Genomic DNA, 25,528 nt, shown 5'->3' on the forward strand with positions numbered 1-25,528 from the left:
CTTTGTTTCTCATATTCCTTTCGTGGTTATTAAGTACATCGCTGGAAAAAAAATTAGTACATCCGTTCCAAGATTTCTAATTCACTCAAGATTTCTTGTTACATCAATGCATATGGAGTATAGCTCAAGCGTTTCAGAGGTACTACATATCGACCCATCCAGCAACACCCGTACATTGTGTAGCCTCCACGGGAGTCGATGCAGGCGATGACTCAGACATGCAGTCGATCGTACAGGTGGCGAAGTCCTACGATGCGTTATGTCACGCCTGCTCGACCAGTACAAGTAGTTCTCTAAGAGTTGTTGGTTGATGAGTAGTACGAGCCACTTCTCGTTTCATCATATGCCACACGTGCTCGTATGCAGACTTTGCTGGCCAGGGAAGATGCTACACGTCTCGCAGAGCACGTTGAGTTTCACAGGCAGTGTATAGGCGAGTCAGTCTATAGAAACAACGCGTTACCTTCCTGTTTCAAGAATTGCAAAAGAACTGGTCTAACCACATTCTGCATGTAGTATGCGCTAGTTAGCGTTCCCTCCAGAAACACCAAAGGTTTACGGGAGTTGTGGCTTAACGCACCCCAGCCCACAAGACATGGGTATGCCTCAGAAGAATGCACCGCATGAGACAGCGCTTAACAGGTGTATGTTGTACTCGCATAGTCCCACTGCTTATAACCAGTTGGCGACAGTTAGTGCTGACACGTCTGTGCTCATAAGACCTCTTACCTGTGCTTTGGTAGCTGTACGATCTGCCACTGCTGCGCTTACAATGCGACGACCCTGGCAGGTGTCTTTGCTGTGTGGACGTCCAGAACCTCGTCTACGGGTGTGAGAATGTTCACGTGATACCAGCATTGTTGCACAATGACGCAGTACGTCCAACTAGTGAGTCAATTGTCCGAAAGGGCGATTCCGCCACTCGGACGCTCACAACTTGACCCCTTTTGAACTCGTTCGGTTGGCTGTAGGAAGCACGAGTTCGCCCGTGACACGGTTGCCCACTTGCTTACACATTTGCACCACACTGAGTCCTAAGACTATGAGCATTCCCTATTATAGGGTAATCAATCACATATGGTGCTCTGGTAGCAAAGCCACCACACTGTCTTTTGCTGGACGTCGTTGAAACTATTATCAGTTCTTATCTACTATCCCCCAGCTGACATATGCTGTCATCGGATCACAACCGATGTCATCTTTCCCGGGGTACAATTTGTTGTGGTAGTGTATACCCAGCCTACAGAATCGTGTCATACAACTTATTCAAAAACCAGATTACTGAATGTAAACCTTTGACAGTATGACGTTATCACTGAAGCATTATATTCATCAGATTTTGGATTTACAACATACAGGAGGATTTCTGCATCTTATTTGGGACATCTGAGACAAATTTCGGTCTGGTGTGGTGCTGGCTGTGTGTTACCAGTGTGACCAGTCACGAGCTCCTTAAAAAGCCAAGTCATTTCATAACCTAGTGAGTAACACTCGTATTATTAATTTTTCGGAGAAAAACTACTCACCAACATACAGCTGGGCGCCAACAGCGTGGTATTCTGGAAAGAAGGAAAATTGAAATGTATTAACATATGTGTAACACAACCTACTTCAAGTTACAGAACTTATTTCCTGAGGAATTAAGGCGTATATCTCTAATAGCACATCTGCTTACGAGAAGTGTTGTGGGAGTTTTTTACTTTCATTCACTGATCACATGCCCAATATTTAGAGATAGTTTTCAGGCGAAGAAAGCAAAAGTTAATGAGGTGAAATTTGACTTCAGAAAATAGAATTGGAAGCATAATAACACCCTATGTTTTTCGTTTTATAGTGCAGCTAGGAAACTGTTATTGTTTATGACATAACAGATACATTAAAACAATTACCTGTGTCGCTATTATTTTCTCCCGCAGCATGTTTTGACAGCTTGCACCCTTTTTTCAGGTACATTATTGACTATATTGTTTCTTTGTTTGCTGCAAGTTGCCAGGTGTCTAATTTTAATTTCATTTTGAAGATTTTCCAGCAGAATGAACCATGTGGGTCATTATAAATATACATTTTCTTCAGTAAATAGCACACACACGAAACAGCACAAGTATGCTAAGTATGATGAAAATACATATTTATAATCAACCTCAAAATTCTGTCTGTTGGAGCAATGTAATGAAGCACATCCAGCAAACAAAATTGTGGCGTAGTTACGGTGAGGCAATGAGCCCTCAAAATACCTTGTGGGGAAAATAGAACAGAGAGACACAGATAATTGTTTTATTTATTCTTTGTAAATGTGACTAGATGATGAGTTCAAACACTGAATCATTAAAGTTCCAAGTGCCCCAAAGTGACATATATAATTATTATATCATTGATCATCTGTTCCAGTTCTGCTACAACTTAATAAAGAAATTAAAAAAAATTAATAAAGAAAAATTAATCCTTCTTATTCTAAATCCTGTTTACAATATCAATAATAACAATAACGAATTGAATAAAAAACCTTTAAAAGAACTTCATCAAGTCTTTAAAACAAGAAAGTTAAAAAATTATTCCAAACTTAATAAACAACAATTAATAGCTCCTATTGAGAGATCTGACAACAATATTAAAAATAATGTTAACAATTTAAAAACAAACCATTAAAAGAACTTTGTCAACTCTGTAAAACTAAAAATTTAAAAAATTATAGTAAACTTAATAAACAACAATTATTCGATCTTATAAACAGATCTGAAGGTAATATTTTTAATATTGATACTGAGAATTTCAAAAGCTTCTAGTGGACATATATCAAGAAACTAAAAAAAACTACCTAAGAAATTTTTCAGGTTACAGTTTTCTAGATGATGACAATTTTTTTAAATCACCTAAACAAAGTAATAGAAAAACTTCTGCTCCTACATTGAGAATAATAACATTAGAAATTAATAATAATGATACTATTGTTGAACCACAAGATTTTTTTAATCAAATTAAAAAAGAAGTAATCACTAAATTTAAGAATGTTTTAATAGAAAAAAAGGCGGTTAAGGGTAACATAAAATATTTTTGTAATTTTAAAAGACAAGGCCAGATACAAGAATTTGACTTTAAAACAAGTATTAAGTTTTATTAGGACGAATGATTTTGAATAGCATTATCACAAATCAAGATATAAACTATTAACTTAAATGGAAGGAAGGCAAAGAAACAAATTTGGTTTATCATTATTTTGTATAAATATTTCAGAATTAAGTATTAAGAGACACAATACAATTTATTGCTCTACTATATCGATTTACCAAAAAAGTGAAGACAAAAATCTGCAATTAATGTAAAAAATACAAATCAAAAATATTTCCTTTATAATGTATAATCAACTTTATATGAAGTTAATAAACATCTAAAATATTTTCCATTTTCATTTAGTCATTGTTACATATTCTAATGGTAATTATAACAATCGTGTTATGAATACTGGCAAAGGTGCAGCAAAAAAATTCGTTGAATTGTCAAAATAAATATCTAGAGAAACTGATGAAATATATGAACAAAAAATTCTAATGATAATATCAAATAAAGATAAATTGAATTTTAGAAAAAACTTGTTTTATTTGTGAATGGAATTTACTAAAGGAGAAAAAAGATAAGTGATCATAGTCATTTAACAGGAAAACAACGAGAAAGTGCTCATCAAAATCTTAAGTTTCTTCCAGTTTATGTTCGTAATAAAGCAAATTATGATGTACATAGTTCAACAAAGAATTAGCAATAGATAAAAAGATATGAATCAAGATATGAACACTATTCCAAATAATGAACAAAAATATATCTCTTTTAGTAAAAAGGTTGAGGAAGGATAAACATTAAGATTTTTTGACACATTTAAGTTTATAGTGTCAAGTTTTGATAGATTACCTTCTAATCTCACACTAGAACAATTTAGAGTAACAGCAAAATATTTTAAATGTAAACAATTAGATTTAATGATTAAGAAAGAAGTTTATCCTAATGAATATATGAATTGTGAAGAAAAATTAATAGAAATTAAATTACCTAAAAAGAATATTTTTATTCCAGATTCAATTAACGTGATCTACTGTCAACATGCAAATGCAGATTGAAAAAAATTCTGCACTAAAAATGTAGATGAATATACAAACTTATACAATGAAACTGAGGTTTTAAAACTTACAAATATTTCTAAAAATTATAGGCTTATTAAATTACAGTATTAATGAATTAAATCTTACAAACTCTATCCATCTTTGTATTTTACAGCACCTGGTTTATCTAGTGATTCTATGTTAAAAAATGACAAAAGTTGAATTAGATATGTAAAACAATTATGATTTATTTCTTGGAAGAGGAGGTGGTATTCCTCAAAGTATTAAAAGATATGCTAAATCAAATAATAGCTATAAGAAAATCATTGAGCAAGAAAAACGATCATATTATATTGGAATTTAGATGCAAATAATTCGTACAATTATGCAATGTCTCAATTTTTATCATTTACCAATTTCAGATGGTTAGAAACAAAATATTTTAATTTCGAAAAAAATACTCACAATATCAAATGATATTAAATATGGTTATATTTAAGAAGCCAATTTAGAGTGTCCAAAAAATTACATGATTTACACAAAGGTTTATCGATAGCACCAGATAGAGGATATAAATCATTAACAACATTAAATAAAAAAAATGTATTACATTATATAAATCCTAAACAATGTTTAAAACTTGGATTAAAATTAATGGAAATTCATTGTGGCTTATCATTTGAACAATCAGACTGGTCGAAGAATACATTGATTTTAATACAGAAATGAGGTAAAATGCACACAAAGAATTTGAAATAAATTTTGTAAGTTGAAAAATAATTCAATATATGGAAAAAATATTAAAATAAACAAAAAATCATATACTAACAGATTCAAAAGAATATACAAAGTGTATTTCAAACCAAATTATGAATATACTATTGTTTTTTCAGAAAATCTAGTTGCACCCCATATCAAAAAACAATAACAAAATTCAATAAACCAAGTTAAATTGAAATGAATATTCTAGGTATTCCAAAAATAAAAGTGTATGATAACAGAATTTGAGAAAAGTGATTATTCAACAGATAATATTTATTGAATCCAGATATAAATAAGAAAATTTTAGAACCAATTAAATAAAAAAATTGTGGAAAAAAGATGTTAAAGCATGTTGGTCTCAGAGCAAAAATGTAAGCTTACACAGTTGAAGGCAAAGATTATGAAAAATCTAAAGGAGTTTAATAATCTGTTGTAAGAAAGTAACTTAGTTTTAGACATTCAAACATGAACTGAACACAGTTAAAAGTAGTAAAATTGTGTTAAGTTCTAAGGATGATACACTACTATATTACTAGATGAAAATATATGGTCATTATAAATTAAAAACAAATAAAACAATAGATGATAGCAATGAGTTTCTACAAGAATTAAGCAGTTGCGTTAATGGTAACCCAAAAAACGAGACAAAAGATAATGATTTCTTAAGTGAACTACACAATTGCATACAACATTAACTAAAACAAATAATGAAATAAAAAATTACTAAGTTTTTAATATTCATCCATGATGTGGTAATTTGTGATCTGTTTTCAGATATATTTTATGAACAATTTTCCACAAAAGCAGTGAAATATTTGATCATACCTTTCATTAGGTTTTTGATAATTTAAAGCAATTTCTCTTTCTTTTACTATATTAGTAGTTACAGTTATGAATATATTTAGAAGACTTTTTAACTTCTTTTTTAAATTTTCACAAGTAAATGGTTTTTATTCCAGTTATGAATAAGCTCTTTTATATGTTCTCAATTATTTTCTCTATATTTTATTTGTTTCTTTTCTATACAGTAAATACAATCCATTCTTCAAAGTCTGTTTTCACTTGTAATTTTGATTTCTTTATGAAGTTCTTTTCATTGTTTACAATATGGAGTATCACCTTATTTTTTACTACTCATTTCTAAAGAAAAAAGTTAATACCATTTGAAAAATAAAAATCTAAATTTTACTATATATAAAAGGAGTTGTTTTCAGATCTAAAAAATTACAATCTCATTTAAAATTATAAACAAGTGTTAAAATATTGATGAAAAAATCCACAGTTTAAAGCATAAGATATTTGTGATATTTTGAAATATGTTAATTAGAGAGGCTTTGAAAGACATTATTTAAAGTAAATATATAAAATATATAAAGAAATAAGTGGTAGTTCTCATTTACACTTACATTCAGATACAATTTTTATAAATACAGACGGTTCATATTCTTTAATTATAAAATCAAAAATGTCTTTTGCAGAAATTTTTCTAGACTGGATTTATGAATAAGTGTTACCTTCAGTTCGAAAACATGGCGAATATAAAATAAAGATTAATGTAAATCAAGTCTATGAACGTCAAATAAATTATTTAACTGAGCTAAATAAAATGAAGATTAATTATATTAAAAAATAAGATGAAATATTTGACAGAACTGTACAAATTTTATGTGATAAAAATGCACAAATAAATAGTTTATAACCACATGTTTTCCTCAAATAACTGATGAATAATTAAGAGCTATTACTATTATTTTATATTACATAATTATTATTACTTTTAATATGATATTCTAACACAATTCAAAACTGTTAAAAACAAATCAATATTATCAGAAATAGACTTCCAAATTGAGAAGAATATTTTGCAGTTAATTATGTACCAGATTCAGGAAATTCATTTCAACGAATAAAAGAAACGTTAAGAATTACTAGTTTTCGAAATTATTGCAATACTTCCATTAATTATTCATGTGAATATGATGATATAACTAATCTAGCAAACGTTTCTTAAAATATAGAACTAAATTTCTAAGTATTTTTTTCATAATTGAATTTGAAATAAGTCTTATAACAGTTTTTATATACAGCTGATAAACAAAATTAATTAACACCAGTTGACTCACAAAATTCAAATTACAAAGTTTCAAATCATTTTGAAACTGAATCACTTTTGTTACCTTTATTTGAATATCAAAATATACTTGATCTTCTACAATAAAACAATAAGCATAATGAATATTATATTCAATACCAGACATGCTTCAATTTCCAGCAACTATCTCCATTTATATATAAAACTTTTTATTAACATTTTAAAAAAGTACTTTACTTTTATTTATTCAACTATTGTTTGAATTATCAAAACATAACCATTTAACATATTCTATAGTACCTTTCTTATTAAAAACTTTTACAAGACAAACATCTGGATAATTCGTTTTTAATAGTTCTTGTTCATAAAAATTTCCTCTTCTTTCTTCACCACTTAATTATTTCAGTGTATATATGATGGATTGCAATGAATAAGATGTCGAATTTCAAAATTTCTGTCGACAATGTTGCTGGATACGGTTTGTTCACATTGTCGTAATTTAAGTTAACCGAGTATTTGTGTTATGCACTGGGTTGTGTTGTTCCGATATGTTACGAAAGTAGCAGCTTGGATCTGGATTCATTTGAGTTTGTTGTCAAACCGACTTATAGAGAAATCATATTACTAAAAAAGCTATATTTGAATCGGTATTTTTGTGAAAATATTGCTGTACCTAAAATAATGGAATCATTAGGAAATTTATTTGCTCTCATAAATAACGATCATGATGGTGGTAGTGGAGAAAATTATCTTCAGCATTATTGGGATATGAATGTGTTTTTGGATGACCTTATGAATGGCTAGTATTTTATTTTAATATTACCTAACGAAGCATTTACCATGGAACGCTTAGGAGTAGCTTCTGTCGTGAGAGTTTCAGGATTTTGATGGATTACTACATGTTGACTATGGGGAAGAATTAGAAGAAAAAAGTTCCTGTAATTTAGACAGCGAACATCGTCATCAGGGTCATTATTATACACGTCGCGAGGTTTCCCAAACAATTTATACGGATCGACCTTTGTGACGTCATGACGCGACGGAATATCAACAAGACAATATTATGTAAATTGAAAGTGGAGGGGGAGAAAGGAAAGGAAAGAGCAGGAGCTAATGCCATCAGGTGCAGCAACAATTAGTGCGTAATCAGCGGTGACGAGTGGAAACGTGTGCCAGAGCAGGACTCGAACCCGAGAGCTCCTGCTTACTAGGCAGTCTGTTAACCACTGCGCAGCTCGGACGCACTGTTCACTGCAGGTCCCCAGACTACCTCGGCTCGCTCCTCGGCCGAGTCGCACTCCCACCCGTAGGCACCTACCTGCAGTCCGGGACCACGTCTTCCACAACCGGAAGTACACACACCACGCATTCGTGTAACTGATCTTCCGTGCTGGGCAATGAATCCTACACGTGCAACGTGCACACACATTAGTTTCGACCCTAAAATCAGCGATGACGGAGAACACGGGCGGGAACTGCGGTTAGGTGGCGGTAAGTGGGGGTTAGCTGGGGAGCATGCAGAGATATTCCGCGCATGTGTGGCAAACACCGTGTTCAGATGACGCAACTGTTAACGCAAGTGGCTTAGTTATGCAGGAGATCCGAGGTTCAAATCCTGATGCAATAGAAATTTTCACTCGGCCCCGCCGATTCCGCATAAAGCGCCAATGCAGTTGAGATAATTAGTTCTTTCCCTTTTCTCTCCTTTCCTTTCTCTACCGTGTTCCTTCAGTTTGCATAACGTGTTTCACAGCTGCAGACTGCGCTTGGTGTCTGTTCTTTTGGACAAAATTGGAAGTAAACAGTTTTGATTTAACCTCATATTATCCTTACTTATTTGTCGTTTATATGGGTGACGGTATATAAATTATGTTGTAATACATAAGTAAGCGGCCTAGAGAATTCCTTTTATATAAGCAAAACACGCTGCTGTAGCAGGGAAAAGAAGGGAAACAACGGAAAAATGCTCCTGTCGGAGCACAAAAAGGTGAATGTGTTCGTCTTTAAAAGACTAACAGAAGAGTGAAGAACCAGCTGCCTCCATCCTCATTCCGCCTACCTCGTCAAACATTTTCACATGCGAACGTATTCGCGCTTTGTTTTCTAGACAGTAGCGGAGAGGCAGTGACGATAAAACAGAGAGGATTCAGTGCTGTTGGGGGTGAAGGACAGAGGAGACAGTGATAGAGAAAGTGGCAGCGAAAGAGCAACGGATGAAATCAGAGGTAGCGGAAGCCCAAGAGGAAAGAGTTATTGATCCTCTGTGAGAGACACTGACAATAAAAGAGAAAGAGAGATGCTTGTAGATAGAAGGAGTGGGAGGAAAATGAGAGAAGACAGTCGAAACGAAAAATACAGATGAATGGAGACTCGTCATTGTGTTTTGTTGGCGGAGGGGGGGGGGGGTGGTCTGGGCCTTCCCAGACCGACATCTTTGAATGCACAGCTATTGGGGAAAATTTTGGACCATGAAAAAAAAATAAGTTGGACCCCCAAGGATTTTTTAGAGCTTCCGAGGTACGGTGTAGACAGTGGCATTAGGAAAAGAAGACGAAAGTCGGCAGCGTAAGTGAGAGAGGGGTAGTGAGTGGCAGTGAGTGGTAGTGAGTGGATGTTCAGTAAATCAGTGAGGGAAAATGGAGAGAGCAGGAGAAGGATACGTGCAGGCAGTGGCAGTTACAGAGATACTGAGTATCGAGGCTTAGCTACACAGGGAGACAGAGAGACTGTGTGAAAGAGAATACGTCTGCGCACGCTGCCTACATTTTGGTGAGGAATACGGAATGAGGGTGTAGCCGGCTGGTTCCCCTCTCTTATGTCAGAATCTTTTTCAGAGGAGCAGGTCACCTTTTTTGCACTTCGAGGCCAGCACTCTTCCGCTGGTTTCATTTTTTTGGAACATTAAAACTCTTGAACAGTTTAATGTTGGAAGCTGTAAATTCTAATGTCATTCTTCAAAGGATTTTACACGCCAATAATTATTTTAATTTATGCAGTATTTACAACGAATTTTGTGTTTAACGAACTAAAACAACGATAAGTAAATTTATTAATTATTCGAAACTGTAGCTGCGGCAGACTAATCAAACATTAGGGCTCATTCGAGTGATGAGGCAGGCACTGACTCTGGTGCGTCGCCAGGCCGCCCCTGTGGTGGGCACCTCTGGCTACTGACGAGCATGTCCCGCGCTTGACTCACAAACACCACCTCAGGTGTTTTCGAGGTGGAAAGCTTTGGAATTGGACCCACACCACGTCGTGGTATCACATCAGATGCCACCTCATCAAACAGGCAGCCACACTGACCACGCAAAGAACCTAAAGGGTGTCAGACAAAAAGGCTTCCACCAACCTGGGAGTCTGACGATATTTATTAGTTTCTGTCCCCCCCCCCCCCCCCCCCATATCAATTTTCCAAACTGAGCCACAAGTACTTACAACTAATATATGTTTTAAGCAAATATTTCTATCATGGAATGACATACCAAGTACCTACCTAGGTTAGTGCATCTCCCAAGATTGTAAACCTTAGTACCTCGTCCTTGGAAATTGAACACTAGTCTTTCAGCTTCCTGATGAAACGGAATTCGGAAAATGTCTCTTTTCCATTTCCCATCATGGCGCTATTAATATAAAACAGGATCTTGTTTAAACATCGATAACACAAAATTTGAAAATGATAACTATAAATGAAAGTACCTAATAAATTTAACATAGATCAAATAATATTCTTGATATAGAAACATAGGATGTTGAAATAAAGAAAAAGAAGCAAGGTAAGTATTGCTAAGATCACGCATTCAGAGTGCTCCTCAAGAACCGCTGTGAAAAAGTTAAACATACAGAGTTTAAAAGTATAAGAAATTACTGAAAGAAAGAGTAAATAAGGAACATCTTAGATACCTCTAGAAAATTTAACTTTGTCACAAAGAAGAGGGAAAACACTCAGCTCTAAAGTTTATTCACAGAAATGCAATCCTGACTAAAAGCAAAAGTGCTATCAAATACATATTTAAGTCGTTTATCGCTATTAATTATTTCTTTACTGCAGGCGGACATTTGCATAGAAGTAACTAGCTACTTAAAAATATTTAAATGGCTTTCAAGTAATACGTTTATTTGCATTACCATCTTTCGCAAAAGCTGTTAAAATCGTTTACTATTGGTTATCCGTCTTGAGCTGACTGCAATTTAATGGAGAAGAACTATAGCAGACGCGTTTCGCTTCTATTTATAAAGCATCTTTGCACTGTCGAGAATGAGAAACAGTTTACAAGAGTGCAGCGCAAGAAATACTGCAGAATGGCAAAAACTGTCAAGTGCTTATGTGAATCGAAGTCTTTCGACGTCAATCGTTGCTAGCAGGGAGGGAAGAAGCACAATACGTGAAGAAACACCAATAACCACGGAAGATGCTTTATAAATAAAAAACGAAACGCGTCTGGTGTAATTCTGCTTAAAGAAATTGCAGTCAGCTCAAAACACATAACCAATAGTATCTCATCTACATCAACATGAATAATCTGCAGTTTACAATTAATTGCCGGCAAAGAGGGTTGGTCGAGACACCTCCAAGCTATTTTTCTACCATTCTACTCTCGAACGGCGCGGGGGATAACGAGCTCTTAAATCTCCCTGTGCTAGCTCTGATTTCTCTTACTTTACCATGATGATCACATATCCCTATGTAGGTGGCTGTCAAAAAAATATTTTCACAGTGGAAGGACAAAGTTTTTGATTCAGATTTCACGAGGAGATCTCGCAACAACGAAAAACGCCTTTTGTTTTAATGATTTCCACCCCAGGTTACGTAATATATCCGAGGCACTCTCTCCGTATTTCTCGATAATACAAAACGAGCTGCCCTTCTTTGAACTTTTCCAATGTCCTCCGTCAGTCCTATCTCATACCGGTCCCAAACCGCACAGCAATACTCCAGAAGAGGGTGGACAGCCGTGGCGTAAGGAGTCCTTTTAGTAAACCTGTTCAACTTCGCAGCCTTTGGTCTGCTTTACCCACAACATTATTCATGTGATCGTCCCACTTTAAGTTCTTCGTAATTGTAATCCCTAAATATTTAATTCAATTTACAGCCGTTCGATTTGTGTGATTTATCGCGTAACGGAAATTTAACGGATTTCTGTTACTAGTAATGCACTTTTCGTTACTTAGTGTCACTTGCCACTTTTCGCGCCATACAGATATCTTGTCTAAATCATTTCAGCAACAGCATAGGGTCTGTGACGCTTTCTTGAGGAACGTCAGATATTGCTTCCATCTTTCTCGATGACTTTCCTTTTATTACTACGGACTGTTTACCTTTGTGACAGGAAATCACGAGGCAAGGGCACACAACTGAGGCGATACTCCACAGGAAAGCAATGTGACTTGAAGACGCTTGTGAAGACCGCTGTCGAAAGCCTTCTGGAAATCTAACAAATATGGAAAAAAATTTGACATCCCCTGTCGTGGAATAAAGAGATAGCTGTGTTTCACGTAATTATTCATATATTTTTATATGGTGTGTGCTGCATTTATTGTTCGAACTCAGTTGAAAAGGATACAGGCAAAGTAAGTGTACGTTCTATTATTCGGTTCCTCCTAAGCACACACGCACTTTTCTTGACTGTCCCTCTCGTGGATATATGATGCATCCGACTGGAAATCCATCTTTTACAGTACATGTGCCATTTCAGTCGTGTCATACATTGCAATCCTACCACTGACAAATTTTCTTCCAGTGACCGTGAAGGTACTTGAACTTCCCATTTCCCACGATTTGCTACTTCCAGATTCTGCTTTTCGTCGTAATGGAGCTGACTTGGAAGACATTTTGTAACGGCCTCCATATACGAATGGTCTGCGTCACTGCCTTCTGTGCGAAACGAGCCGGGTTGGATTCCTGGTACCACCTGGGGTTTTTCTAAGCCAGGGAGGTCTGGAACTGGGTCTACTCAGCCGCTTGAGGCCAAATGCGGAGCTGCCGGAACAAAGAAGCGGCGCCGGCGAAAGCACCAGCATTCGTACGCCAGGGGGACTGGCGGCGTTGTGATCGCACGTCACACCATCCTAGATCGCTCCCCGTACTGCCTCGTAGGCGGCAGTCGTCCACATAGAACAGGCACTAGGGCTAATCGACAAGTGGCCCTGTAACGTGACGCTAGCTGCAGTAAACGATGACATAACGGTACAGCTTGTTATACTGTACTTAGCACAGACAGGCAGATTAAGCAACAGTGTGTCTGCATTAGTTTTTACGTTGTGACGTTTCGGTCTCAGAAGTAAAACTTTTGATTTTCTAATCGTAAGAAATTCCTATCCCTCTGTACTTTAACATCGTAAGGAAACCTCCTGCCCCTTAACCCTTGAAATACCGAGTGGGGAGGAGGGGCGGTACTTAGTGCCCAAATTTTGAAAATGTGGTAATTCAGTTAGTTATTTTATTTTTTTTTATTTTGCATAAAAGAATTTAGTTTTTCATGAATTCTGCTATCAAATTCTATAAATTTTAAATTTTTCAGTGAAATGTAACCCAAAAACTGAATCTTAGTAGTGATGTCACTTTCCACAATGAATGTCGTACCTAATACTTTCACTATCAGACCTCACTTAGACTTCGCTATCTTTTTAAAAAGTATGTTTTGAGTAAAATTCGACAACAAGTAACGAAATCTGCATTATTTTTATTTTTTTATATTTTTTTGCAATGGTCGTAAAGCATAAAGTAACCCAGCCTGGTAGCACACATCACTTAAAACGCGTAGGCACTCTGAGCGTTCCGAAAGACCTTTCCAGGTTCTGGACCCTACTTAGAGACCATAAAATAGAAAGTATGTTATCAACATAAGCCAACAACAATTAACGAACTCTGTTTTTTAACTTTTGTTAGGGCAGGCACGAAATACCATCCCATGTTGCCCCCTCCTACCCCCTTGGTAGCGCACGTTATGGATGATTCGTTGGTACTGCTAGTATTAAGGTCCTGTAACTGTTCGTCTCCACTCAGAGATTACAAAGAATACCACTCCTCCATTGTGGTCTGATGATGATGATGTTTGGTTTGTGGGGCGCTCAACTGCGTGGTTATCAGCGCCCGTACAATGGCCCAACCTTTGCTCAGTCCAATTTCGCCACATTCCTGGATGATGATGAAATGATGAGGACAACACAAACACCCAGTCATCTCGAGGCAGGTGAAAATCCCTGACCCCGCCGGGAATCGAACCCGGGACCCCGTGCTCGGGAAGCGAGAACGCTACCGCGAGACCACGCGCGGCGGACGCCCCATTGTGGTCTGCACACACGTGTCGATTAGAATGGCCATAAGCAAAGCAAGGAATAGATAGCACGAACTCATTACCTCTACAATAAAATTAATGAATTTTGTGGAAGGTGGGCTCATTGTCAGATCTAATAAAACTCACACCATTCTTTCAGCCTCCTTCTTAACATCTATCGATTATTGTGTTCTAAGACTAACGTTGCTACAATAGCGTTTTTAGTAGAGTAGTAGAACCTGACGCTGACTTCTTTGGAATTACCTTGCGCTTTACTGTAATCATCCAACGGTTCAGTGTCTTTCTCAAGTATGGAATACCAATACAGCTACAGCAATAAGCCAGGTTCATTTAATCACTCACCCTTACAGTTTCTCCGATAAGTTTTCAGAAAATATCAAACGAAAGAGTATTAAGCAAATTTTCAGTTACCAATACTTTGAACTTCATTGAATGGACTATTTTACGCAACCATAAGGTTATTTTTTATTATTTATTACTTTTTTAATGAAATCCAAAAATCACAAACATAAATATGTTCTGACAGAGGCTATACAAGAATGTCTGTACCATAGTAAGAAAGGGAGTACGGAGTTTAAGGCCTCGCCTGCGGTGAGACCACTAGGGACGTACCATACGCTTGAATAGGACAAGAACGGATGAATTTATGTAGCCGTGTCCTTTAGTAGGGAATCATACCACCTGAACTCAGGGAAAACGTGAAAAGGTAAATCTTAATTACTAGGAACATATGACGTGTTCCAAACACGAGATCAGTGTCTTCAACAATTATGCCATGTCGCTCTACATAATCAGTGTATGCATTCTGGGGCTAGGTAAGGTCTTACAAAGCATTCTCTAGAATATTCAAGTTGGGATGTTAGAATGTAAGGATATTAACATTAGCAATATCAAAATATTTTCTATAACGTGTATTTGCAAAAGGGAGAAGTGAGTACAGGGGGAAGAGGTGATCTTTATGTTTCCCCCTAAAAGAAATTTGAGAGCAACAATAATTGTTACTTGTTGTTGACGTATGTTAACAACACTTTTTAAGGATGTCCTGATGTGTAAGTAGAATCAATAACTTTAAAATATCTTTTAGGACACCCTTAGAAATACCATCCCAATTAGAATAACGTGTAATACCAAGGGGGATAGTTCGCGACCACCACAAAAATCTAAAACATATAAATTTCATCAGCTGATGTTGAATTTTACTCACAAGAAACTTTTAAAAGAGATACTGGTGTATAAATAGCGTCTTGAACCTGAAAATACTGAACACGGCATTCATTGAGTAAAATTATATCTAGTACTGCGACTTGAGTTTATAGGTTTATTGGTTAGGCCAAATTGAAAACTTTAAAACATTCACGGACTCCAGCAGAAGACCTCAGTAAAAACAAGAATCTTTTTCTCAAAATCTGAGTGGATTACAATATTTTTCAGAACGTGGGCCCAAAGCACTGTTCCTCCCCCAATTCCTTTGGTACTGCGGAATTAGTAGGACCCTCTTCATAACAAAAAATATAGTCGCACGTCAAAAAACTACATCACAGAAATAAAAGTCGGAAACAAAGAGGAAATACCGAAACCAAGGCGTGTCAATAGCCATTAACTGCCCACACTGGGTCAATATGACACATCTTATTCCTCCATTCCTGCGCCGCGCGGGATTAGCCGAGCGGTCTAGGGCGCTGCAGTCATGGACTGTGCGGCTGGTCCTGGCGGAGGTTCGTGTCCTTCCTCGGGCATGGGTGTGTGTGTTTGTCCTTAGGATAATTTCGGTTAAGTAGTGAGTAAGCTTAGGGACTGATGACCTTGGCAGTTAAGTCCAATAAGATTTCACACACATTTGAACATTTTTTTCTATTCCTTTTCACCAACAAAGCAAGTTACAGAAGAAACTAAACTCACGTAAATAACTTTATGATCTGTTTCCCGTGCTGTATTAATCACAAAGCCGGCCGCTGTGGCCGAGCGGCTCTGGGCGGTTCAGTCCGGAATCGCGCTGCTGCTACGGTCGCAGGGCTCGAATCCTGCCTCGGTCATGGATGTGTGTGATGTCGTTAGGTTAGTTAGGTTTAAGTAGTTGTGAGTCTAGGGGACTGATGACCTCAGATGTTAGGTCCCACAGTGGTTAGAGCCATTTGAACCATTTTATTAATCACAAGTATCGTCTATTTATTTGTATAAATCTCCATCCGGACAATCCTCTGAAGGCCGAACGTTATCAACCGACCGTCGTGTCACCTTCAGCCGAAAGGCGACACTGGATGCGGAGACGGAGGGGCACGTGGTCAGCACACCGGTATGCCGGCCGTACGTCAGTTTGCGAGGCCGGAGCAGCCGCTACTTGTCAGACGAGTAGCTCCTCAGTTTGCCTCACAAGGGCTGAGTGCACCCCGCATGCCATCACCGCCCGACAGCCCTTGACTTTGTCGACCTGACGGGAAACACTGTTACCACTGCGGCGAGGCTGTTGGCCTGTTTCATTGTACACTTGCGCAATTTGGAAGCAATATGGCTTCTACTGTTCCTGTACATGTTACACAGATGGCCATATATAAATGCGTGTCGTTGCTGGTACTTCAGTAAAGTGACCCAACATGACAAAATACCTGTGATCTTTGTCAACAAGTTTCATTTGTGTCAACTACGAAAAAAAATTTTCGGAATGTTAGTCGTGTACAAAGAATTTTGCAATAAGTCTATTACATCTTTCCAGAAAGTAATAGAGTGTCTCACAGCAGAGTATAAACTGATGGGAACAAATCAGAACATCAAAAAATAAATAATGTAGAGTAATCAGATTAAGGGAAGATATTTTCCTTGGTAAGATACGTAAGTGACAGAAATTGCGAGGCCACACGTTAATTCAAGCGCCAGGATGTTGACTACAAGCATGCAAATGTGCATGCATTGTGTTGTACATGTGCTGAATGTCCGTTTGTGGGTTGGAGTTCCACGCCTGTTGCAGCTGGTCGGTCAGTAAATGGACGGTTAATGCTGGTTGTGGATGACGCTAGAGCTGTCGTCCCATACGTGCTCGATAAGAGGCAGATCTATGATCGAACAGACCAAGGCAACATGTCGACGCACTGTAGAGCATGTAGGGTTAGAACAGCGATACGTGGGCGAGCGTTATCCTGTTGGAAGAGGCCCCCTGGAATGCTGTCCACGACTGGCAGCACGACGGCTCGAGTCAGCAGTCTGCGGTCAGGGTGCGCGGGATGAGCACGAGAGTGCTCCCGCGGTCACACGAAATCGCGCGCCAGACCACGGCTCCGTGCGCAGGCCCAGTGCGTCAGGCAGCCAGGTAGACTAGCTGCAAGCCCTCATCCGGCGCCCTCGTAACCAACACTCGGCCATCACTGGTACCGAGGCCGACCCAACTTTCATCAGATGTCCACCCTGCCCTCACATGAGCTCTCTCTTCACACTACTGAATTCGCAAACAGCGGGTTACTGGAATGCACGTTACAGGCTCGAAGCTGTCCTCGGAGTAACCAATTTGTAACAGTTTGTTCTGTTGCTGTTTCAGCTGCTGCTCAGATTGCTGCTGCAGATCCAGGACGATGCGCCAGTGCCATGTGCCAGACACATGGTTCGAATGGCTCTGAGCACTATGGAACTTAACTGCTGAGGCCATGAGTCCCCTAGATCTTAAACTTACTTAAACCTAACTAACCTAAGGACGTCACACACATGCATGCCCGAGGCAGGACTCGAACCTGCGCGGTTCCAGACTGTAGCGCCTAGAACCGCTCGGCCACTCCGGCCGGCGCCAAACACGATGGTCTTCCTCTCGGTAGTGCCTCTCGGCCGCCCACAGCCCGGTCTCCTAGCAACCGTACATTCCCGTGATCGCCGCTGCCAGCAATCGTGTACAGTGGCAACATTCTTTTATCGCACTAGGAACGTCCAGCTTCTCCTATCCTTACTACGCGACTGCATTGGAACTTAACGAAGTGCTAGTAATAGCTACTTTGCAGCCTTAAAAGCATTCTTAGCTGACATGAACTCGCCATGTCGAACCTCAAAGGTAACTGACGTTCCTGGGCGTTACAGCGTGTGTTTGAAACGAACTCGATTCTCATGCACACAGTGGCGCTGCTAGCACCACTCTTACGCAAGTGGCGCGAAATTGGGAGAGACATCTTTCAACATGTCTACCAATTTTCATTTATGACGCATAACTTCTTTTCGGTGTTGCGATTTTTTTTCGCCAGTGTACAATAGCGGGACTGACATGAATCAATCATAAACAGGCTGCTTCTCAGTCGAGTTCGGTAGAGGGATGTCAGAAATATTAAATAACTGACCAGGGTTCAAATTCACTTAGGGAAACGTTGAACGAATTTTTTACGAAACGGCGAAAACGGGAAACGCTAGTTTCGTCACGAAAGCAGCTTTTCTAGGTACAGACTGTGAAGCTACAATTTTGTTTCCCACGAGCAAAATATAATGGTAGGTGGAACCTGTTGGGACTCTGAGGCCAGCGCCAGGCGGTGGCTGGCTGTGGCGGGGGCGGTGGCCTGGCTCGCCAGCCGCGGTACCCTGTGTGGCGCCGCCGCCGCTTGACGCAGTACTGCCATCCTGAGACAGAGTCCCGAGAGCGCGTTAAGCCCGTGGCGGCCGGCTTCCAGCCTGAACTCAGCGCTCCGGACAGCTGCCGCCGTCGCTGATCTCAGCACGTATCCCAATTTTTATGCCTTCTTTAATTACATGACCTAAGAAGACTTTTGCTTTCATCATGACAGAGTTATCGTTGACTTTAAATTTAAGTCGATCTTCTGTAGTGTCGCGGAATAGTAAAGAGTTGGAAACGTGGAATATTGTCAAAGTATCGTTGCCTATGCCGAGAGCCAGAGGCAGTAGGTTAGCCAAGAGGTAAGAGGATTGCACACGTAGCGGAATGTGTCGTCACACAGGGGCAGTGGCCTGGTTACACACAGCAGGCGAGAGAGAACTGCTTAGCACGCAGGTTTGTGTTAGACGGAGACTTTCGTAGAGTGCATGATAGAGGTATATCTTCAGCTGTACTGCATTCCACAACTTGGCGTAAGTCTGCCGTAACAACACGTAACTCTGTCGCAAGAACACCCAAGGGGCGAGTACGACAGATGAATGAACAGTGTAAGTGGAACGAATGCGTTCATTACAAACGAGCATGACGTCAGGACGTCGCTCGTGCTTCCTTTAAATACGCCAGCTTTGACAGCAACAAGGCGCTCGCAGCTAGACTTGCAGTTAGATGTGTACTGGGTCGCTGCGTAGCGCTCAGCTCGGTGATCGACATGTTAATCTTTATTAAGGAGATGTTGCAGTAAGGGCGGCCCATCCAGCAGCAGACGTGAGGGGACAGTGCCAGCTCTGGCCCTCTCTGCTGCCGCTATCAATCATCAATCCAGGATTAGCAGACATCACGGCAGACTCGCTCGCCGCCAAAGCTGACCACATCAGTGAGCCGTCGTCGAGATTGTGCGGGGCCTAGGCCCTGTGCATCCGCCGCCACAACCGGGTCAGCCAACGACGCTGGGGACTGCAGCCCGTTCCGCCCGTCCACCGCGGACGAGTCACCAGGAGGAGCAGGGAGGAAGACGGGGTGGGATAGAGTACACTCCGCACGCTTCTCGTGCCGACAGCGCCAGGACTCCAACCCGGGGCCTCCTACGCACAGCGGCGTGCTGTCCACGCGCGGACAAAGTAAGGGCATTCCACCGCTACGTCACAGCACGCGGCGCTGCGCTAGCAAGACTGGTGTGGCCCGGAGCTGGTGTCATCGCTCCCAGTCAGCGAGGACTCGGGGAAGGTCGTTGATATCACCGAGCTCAGAAAGCCTGTGTTATGCGGGCCACATTGTACTAGGCAGGAATAAAGGTGTCATGACGGGTCCACAGTCATTTCCTAGCATCCTGACAACTGGAGAAGCCACCACTCAGCCTCCAGTCCAGCGTAGGCGACCGGGACCACCGGGGCGCCTACATTTCTAATGCACTTTCGGCTACCTCCTATTTACTACAGTCAACTTTTGTTGAACTCGGTATTATTCTTCAGTGTGTCCAGTCTGGCCGGCCGCTGTGGCCGAGCGGATTGAGGCGCTTCAGTCTGGAACCACGCTGCTGCTACGGTCGCAGGTTTGAATCCTGCCTCAGGCATGGATGTGCGTCATGTTCTTAGGTTAGTTAGGTTTAATTAGTTCCAAATCTAGCGGACTGATGACCTCAGATGTGAAGTCCCATAGTGCTCAGAGCCATTTGAACCATTTGTCCAGTCTGTCCAACATACTACACTACTGGCCATTAAAACTGCTACACCACGAAGATGACGCGAAATTTAACCAACTGGAATAAAATGCTGTGATATGCAAATGATTAGCTTTTCAGAGCATTCACACAAGGTTGGCGCCGGTGGCGACACCTACAACGTGCGGGCATGAGCAAAATTTCCAACCGATTTCTCATACACAAACAGCAGTTGACGGGCGTTGCATGGTGAAACGTTGTTGTGATGCCTTGTGTAAGTAGGAGACTTTCCGACTTTGATAAAGGTCGGACTGTAGCCTATCACGATTGCGGTTTATCGTATCGCGACGTTGCTGCTCGCGTTTGTCAAGTTCCAATGACTGTTAGCAGAATATGGAATCGGTGGGTTCAAGAGGGTAATACGGAACGCCGTGCTGGATCCCAACGGCCTCGTATCACTAGCAGTCGAGATGACAGGCATCTCTATCTGCATGGCTGTAACGGATCGTGCAGCCACGTCTCAATCCCTGAGTCAACAGATGAGGACGTTTGCAAGACAAGAACCATCTGCACCAACAGTTCAACGACGTTTGCAGGAGCATGGACTATCAGCACAGAGACCATGGTTGCGGTTACCCTTGACGCTGCATCACAGACAGGGGCGACTGCAATGGTGTACTCGACGACGAACCTCGGTGCACAAATGGCAAAACGTCATTTTTTCGGATGAATCCAGGTTCTGTTTACAGCATCATGATGCTCAGATCCGTGTTTGATCACATCGAGGTGAACGCACATTGGAAGCGTGTATTCGTCATCGTCATACTGGCGTATCACCCGGCATGATGGTATGGAGTGCCATTGGTTACACATCTCGGTCACATCTTGTTCGCATTGACGGCACTTTGAACAGTGGACGTTACATTTCAGATGTGTTACAACCTGTGGCTCTACCCTCCATTCGATTCCTGTGAAACCCTAAATTTCAGCAGGATAATGCACGATTGCATGTTGCAGGTCCTATACGGGCCTTTCTGGATACATAAAATGTTCGACTACTGCCCTGGCCAACACATTCTCGAGATCTCTCACCAATTGAAAACGTCTGGTCAATTTTGGCCGAGCAATTCGCACGTCACAATACGCCAGTCGCTACTCTTGATGAACTGTGGTATCGTGTTGAAGCTGCATGGGCAACTGTACCTGTACACGCCATCCAAGCTCTGTTTGACTCAATGCCCAGGCGTATCAAGGCCGTTATTACGGCCAGAGGTGGTTGTTCTCGGTACTGATTTCTCAGGATCCATGCACCCAAATTGCGTGAAAATGTAATTACATGTCAGTTCTAGTATAATATAGTTGTCCAATGAATAGCCGTTTATCATCTGCATATCTTCTTGGCGTTGCAATTTCAATGGCCGGTAGTGTACTAACCACACCCACAGGATATTTGCTGAACATTGGTAGTCCTGCGATCTACATTTTCTTTCACAGGCCTCACGAGGTGCCATATTTTAGTTTGTTACCTGAAGACTGATTCGCTTTTATGTCCCATCAGGATCTTGCTAATCTTCCATGTCACTGCAACAGAGAACATAAAAAAATTGTGAGTTACCCCACAGTGGGGTTCTGCTTGTGCACACCATATGAAATAGCTCATGATGCTTGCTGGTTGCAGGGTCACGAAAGACTTTTTGTAGACGTTTTATATCTCATGAGACTTATTCGGCAACATTTACGGCTTCCGCTGGATGGACCGAGGTCCTTAGAGCAGTGTGAGTTTGAGACTGTAGTTGGTGCCTGAAGGTCGGTGACGTAACAGCCAGTGTCATGGCTTCCAGCAGCCACACGACGGTCGGACAGTACTTGACAACGGCCGAGGAGCAGCCAGTCCTAAACTACTGGATATGCCACGACCTGATACGGCTGGAGGCCCGCGAATAAGGTATTCAATCAAGGCAATTGTATGACAGAGAAGTATCGTATTCATTGAAAGCCAAACAAACTGGTACATCTGCCTAATATCGTGTAGGGCCACGCGAGCACGCAGAAGTGCCGCAACACGACCTGCCACGGACTCGACTCGTGTCTGAAGTAGTGCTGGAGACAACTGACACCATGAGTCCTGCAGGGCTGTTCATATATCCGTAACAGTGGAAATCTCTTCTCAACAGAACGTTGCAAGGCATCCCGTATATGCTCAATAATGTTCGTGTCTGAGGAGCTTGGTGGCCACTGGAAGTATTTAAACTCAGAAGAGTGTTCCTGGAGCCACGCTGTAGCAATTATAGACGTGTGCGCTGTGGCATTGTCCTGCTGGAATTGCCCAAGGCAGTCGGAATGCACTGTGGACATCAGTGGTGTAGGAGATCACACAGGGTACTTACATACGTGTCACCTGTCAGAGTCGTATCTAGAAGCATCACAACAGTCCTCTACTGACAGGCGTGGTCCATCGATTCATGAGGTTGTCTCCACACCCTGACACGTCCATCCGCCCGATACAATTTGAAACGAGACTCGTCCGCTCAGATAACATGTTTCCATTCATCAACAGTCCGATGTCGGTGTTGACGGGTCCAGGCGAGGCGTAAAGCTTCGTGTCGTGCGGTCATCAAGGATACACCAGTGGGTCTTCGGCTCCGAAAGCCCATATCGATGATGTTTCGTTGAATGGTTTGCACACTGACACTTGTTGATGGCCCAGCTTTGAAATCTGCGCCAATTTGCGGAAGGGTTGTACTTCTGTCACGTTGAACGATTCTCTTCAGTCGTCGTTGGTTCCGTTCTTGCAGGAGGTTTTCGTGGCTTCATCGATGTCGGAGATTTGATGTTTTATCGGATTTCTAACATTGACGGTACACTCGTGAAATGGTCCAACGGCAAAATCCCCACTTCATCGTTACCTAGGAGATCCCAGTATCCAAAATGGAGACACGTGGTCGCTCGAGGAGCGGTGCCAGGATAAACAGGTCAGGCGCAGAGGGAGTTGCCATTAAACAGATAGCCGCGGAGAGAGAGAGGCGCGTGTGAGACAAGCAACGGGAATATGCCCCATTTTAGTCGCGCTGCGGCAATGCTGAACTCAGAAAATGTGCAGGGTATCTGCCCGACTGGTGGCAGGACGAAACCGAGACAATAGGGAGCAGTCAAAGTACGTCGGAAAATACAGACCCGAATAACGTATGGGTGGCCGCATTGGTCAGGGTGATGAAAGAAAGTATGACGAAACAGGAAGAAAATAATACGAAATTTAACTCAAAACTCAAAGGTATCATGGCCCGTGTAGATGTGAGATTTGAAGCGAATAAGGCGCTACTTGAACAGGCTTGAATGGATGTTGTGAACGAGGTCAACGAAAAATTTGAAGTAGTAGGTAATAGATTAAGCGCTTGTAACACCACAGCTCTTATGCTGTATGGATTTTTTTTTTTTGCTTTATTTATTGTTACATTGTCGATCGTCTGTAAATGTGTTTGAATCGATAACATAAAATTGTGTACTCTTTTCTTTATCAAACCTTTGATGTCGTGATTTGATTCTATGCAAAGTAGTGTATCTCCAATTTATAATCTTTGTCCCATTTGGAGGGAACAAAACTTACTGTATATGATTGTAATTTTGTGTGAATAATTTTTTGTAGAAATGTCAATATCTGAAAATGTTCTGTTTTATTTAATGTATTTATTTGCTGTTATGTAAATTGCTGATCCTCACTTAGGGCTCTTAGTTATTCTGTATGTAAAAGGTGTAGTGGTTCCCCTCGGGAACGGAACTGTGTAGCGCGCGCAAATTGTGGTTGGCCTAGGTGGAACTGATAGCACTCGGGGACGAGCCAGCAGTCGGAAACGAGCTACGAGTCCGTGCACTGCTAGTATAAAGGTGCATATTGTGCTGATTCAGAGAGAGGCTTTTCCTGCTTCTTTCCAAGGCCTCGGATGGATGGATAAATAGCTGGAACTATTCTGGAATTTGTATGAATCATCGCCAAGAAGATATAATAGAGTCCGGCAATTCTGTCCACGAATCCACCTACCAACATGCAGTTGCCACCACGTTGCGCAATCATTGCAACGTAATACTATAATGATGTACAGTGAAGGATCAGCTTAATGGATGTGCTAATGTGCTGAAATATAAGGTAATTTGTATCTGAATTTATGTACCTACCTTGATTTTCTCCTCATCATAACACCTCTCAGGTTCCTTTCCGTTTGAACTAAAGTAATTACCGAGTGTCACTACTGAAAGAACATTTGTGACCAGAGTTTTGCTAATTAATGCCTCTTGAACTTAGTAAAAAGAAAGTTAAAATTAATGTGGCAATAGAGTGAGTTAAAGTAAATATTATTTTTCAAAATAATTTTCTGCTAACTTCAATATTAAAAGTTCTTAAGACTGAGGCTTATAAGGCAAATGATCACATTATTGTCGGTAGTAAATTCTAAAAGGTGAGTCAGTTTCTTGCAATTTGATTAGTATTGTGTTTCGCTGTGGTAAAAGTGAGAAAGCTGCAGTTGTGAAACATTAAATATTCATGTTTGCTAAGTGTTTGCGTTTCTTGTGTATTAGAAGTGCATGTTAATAATAATATTATAAAGACCATTCACTTTATGTAAGCCTGAAAGTAATAGGGTGTTTCGGTATCTCTTATAATTTAGCAAATAGTTTGTGCTGCTCCAGTTGTTAGCTTCAATCTTAAAACATACGTGTGTCAGAGTTCATTGCACTCGCGTGTGGCTAAGTCTAGGTTGTGTTTGTCCATTATAGTTACTTATACCTACTTTTATAAACGAGAACTTTAATCTTTCTCTTGCCTAATTAGGCTGGCGACCGTTTCCCTTATTTTATAAACAGAGTAGCTAGGCAAAATTTTGTTTGTTACTATACAAATATTTACGTAATTCTGACTTTCATTTCCGATAAGCCACCTCCGTTAGGAACAACACGGTCAAACTAACAAAATTCCTCTCAGAGGGTAACACTACTCTGTTGCTTTGTGCCATAGTTGCTTTTTCAAAATTGTTTTATGTTACAACCTGCTTCTAGCATTGAGGT

At 40.4% G+C, this 25,528-nt stretch overlaps 1 protein-coding gene across 2 annotated transcripts in view; it reads right to left on the bottom strand.

Moving 5' to 3' along the window:
• Positions 1–25,528, bottom strand: part of LOC126092026 (uncharacterized) — a 489,900-nt gene that overhangs the window by 241,238 nt on the left and 223,134 nt on the right. For both annotated transcript variants that reach the window (XM_049907420.1, XM_049907421.1), the window contains 2 exons: positions 10,439–10,565; positions 1,527–1,559 (listed from right to left, as the gene is read on the bottom strand). In XM_049907420.1, coding sequence (XP_049763377.1) covers positions 1,527–1,559; positions 10,439–10,565 — 160 coding nt within the window. The remainder of the gene's footprint in view (positions 1–1,526; positions 1,560–10,438; positions 10,566–25,528) is intronic.

Source organism: Schistocerca cancellata, chromosome 7 (genome assembly GCF_023864275.1).
Source record: "Schistocerca cancellata isolate TAMUIC-IGC-003103 chromosome 7, iqSchCanc2.1, whole genome shotgun sequence".
In the NCBI taxonomy this organism is placed as follows: Eukaryota; Metazoa; Arthropoda; class Insecta; order Orthoptera; family Acrididae; genus Schistocerca; species Schistocerca cancellata.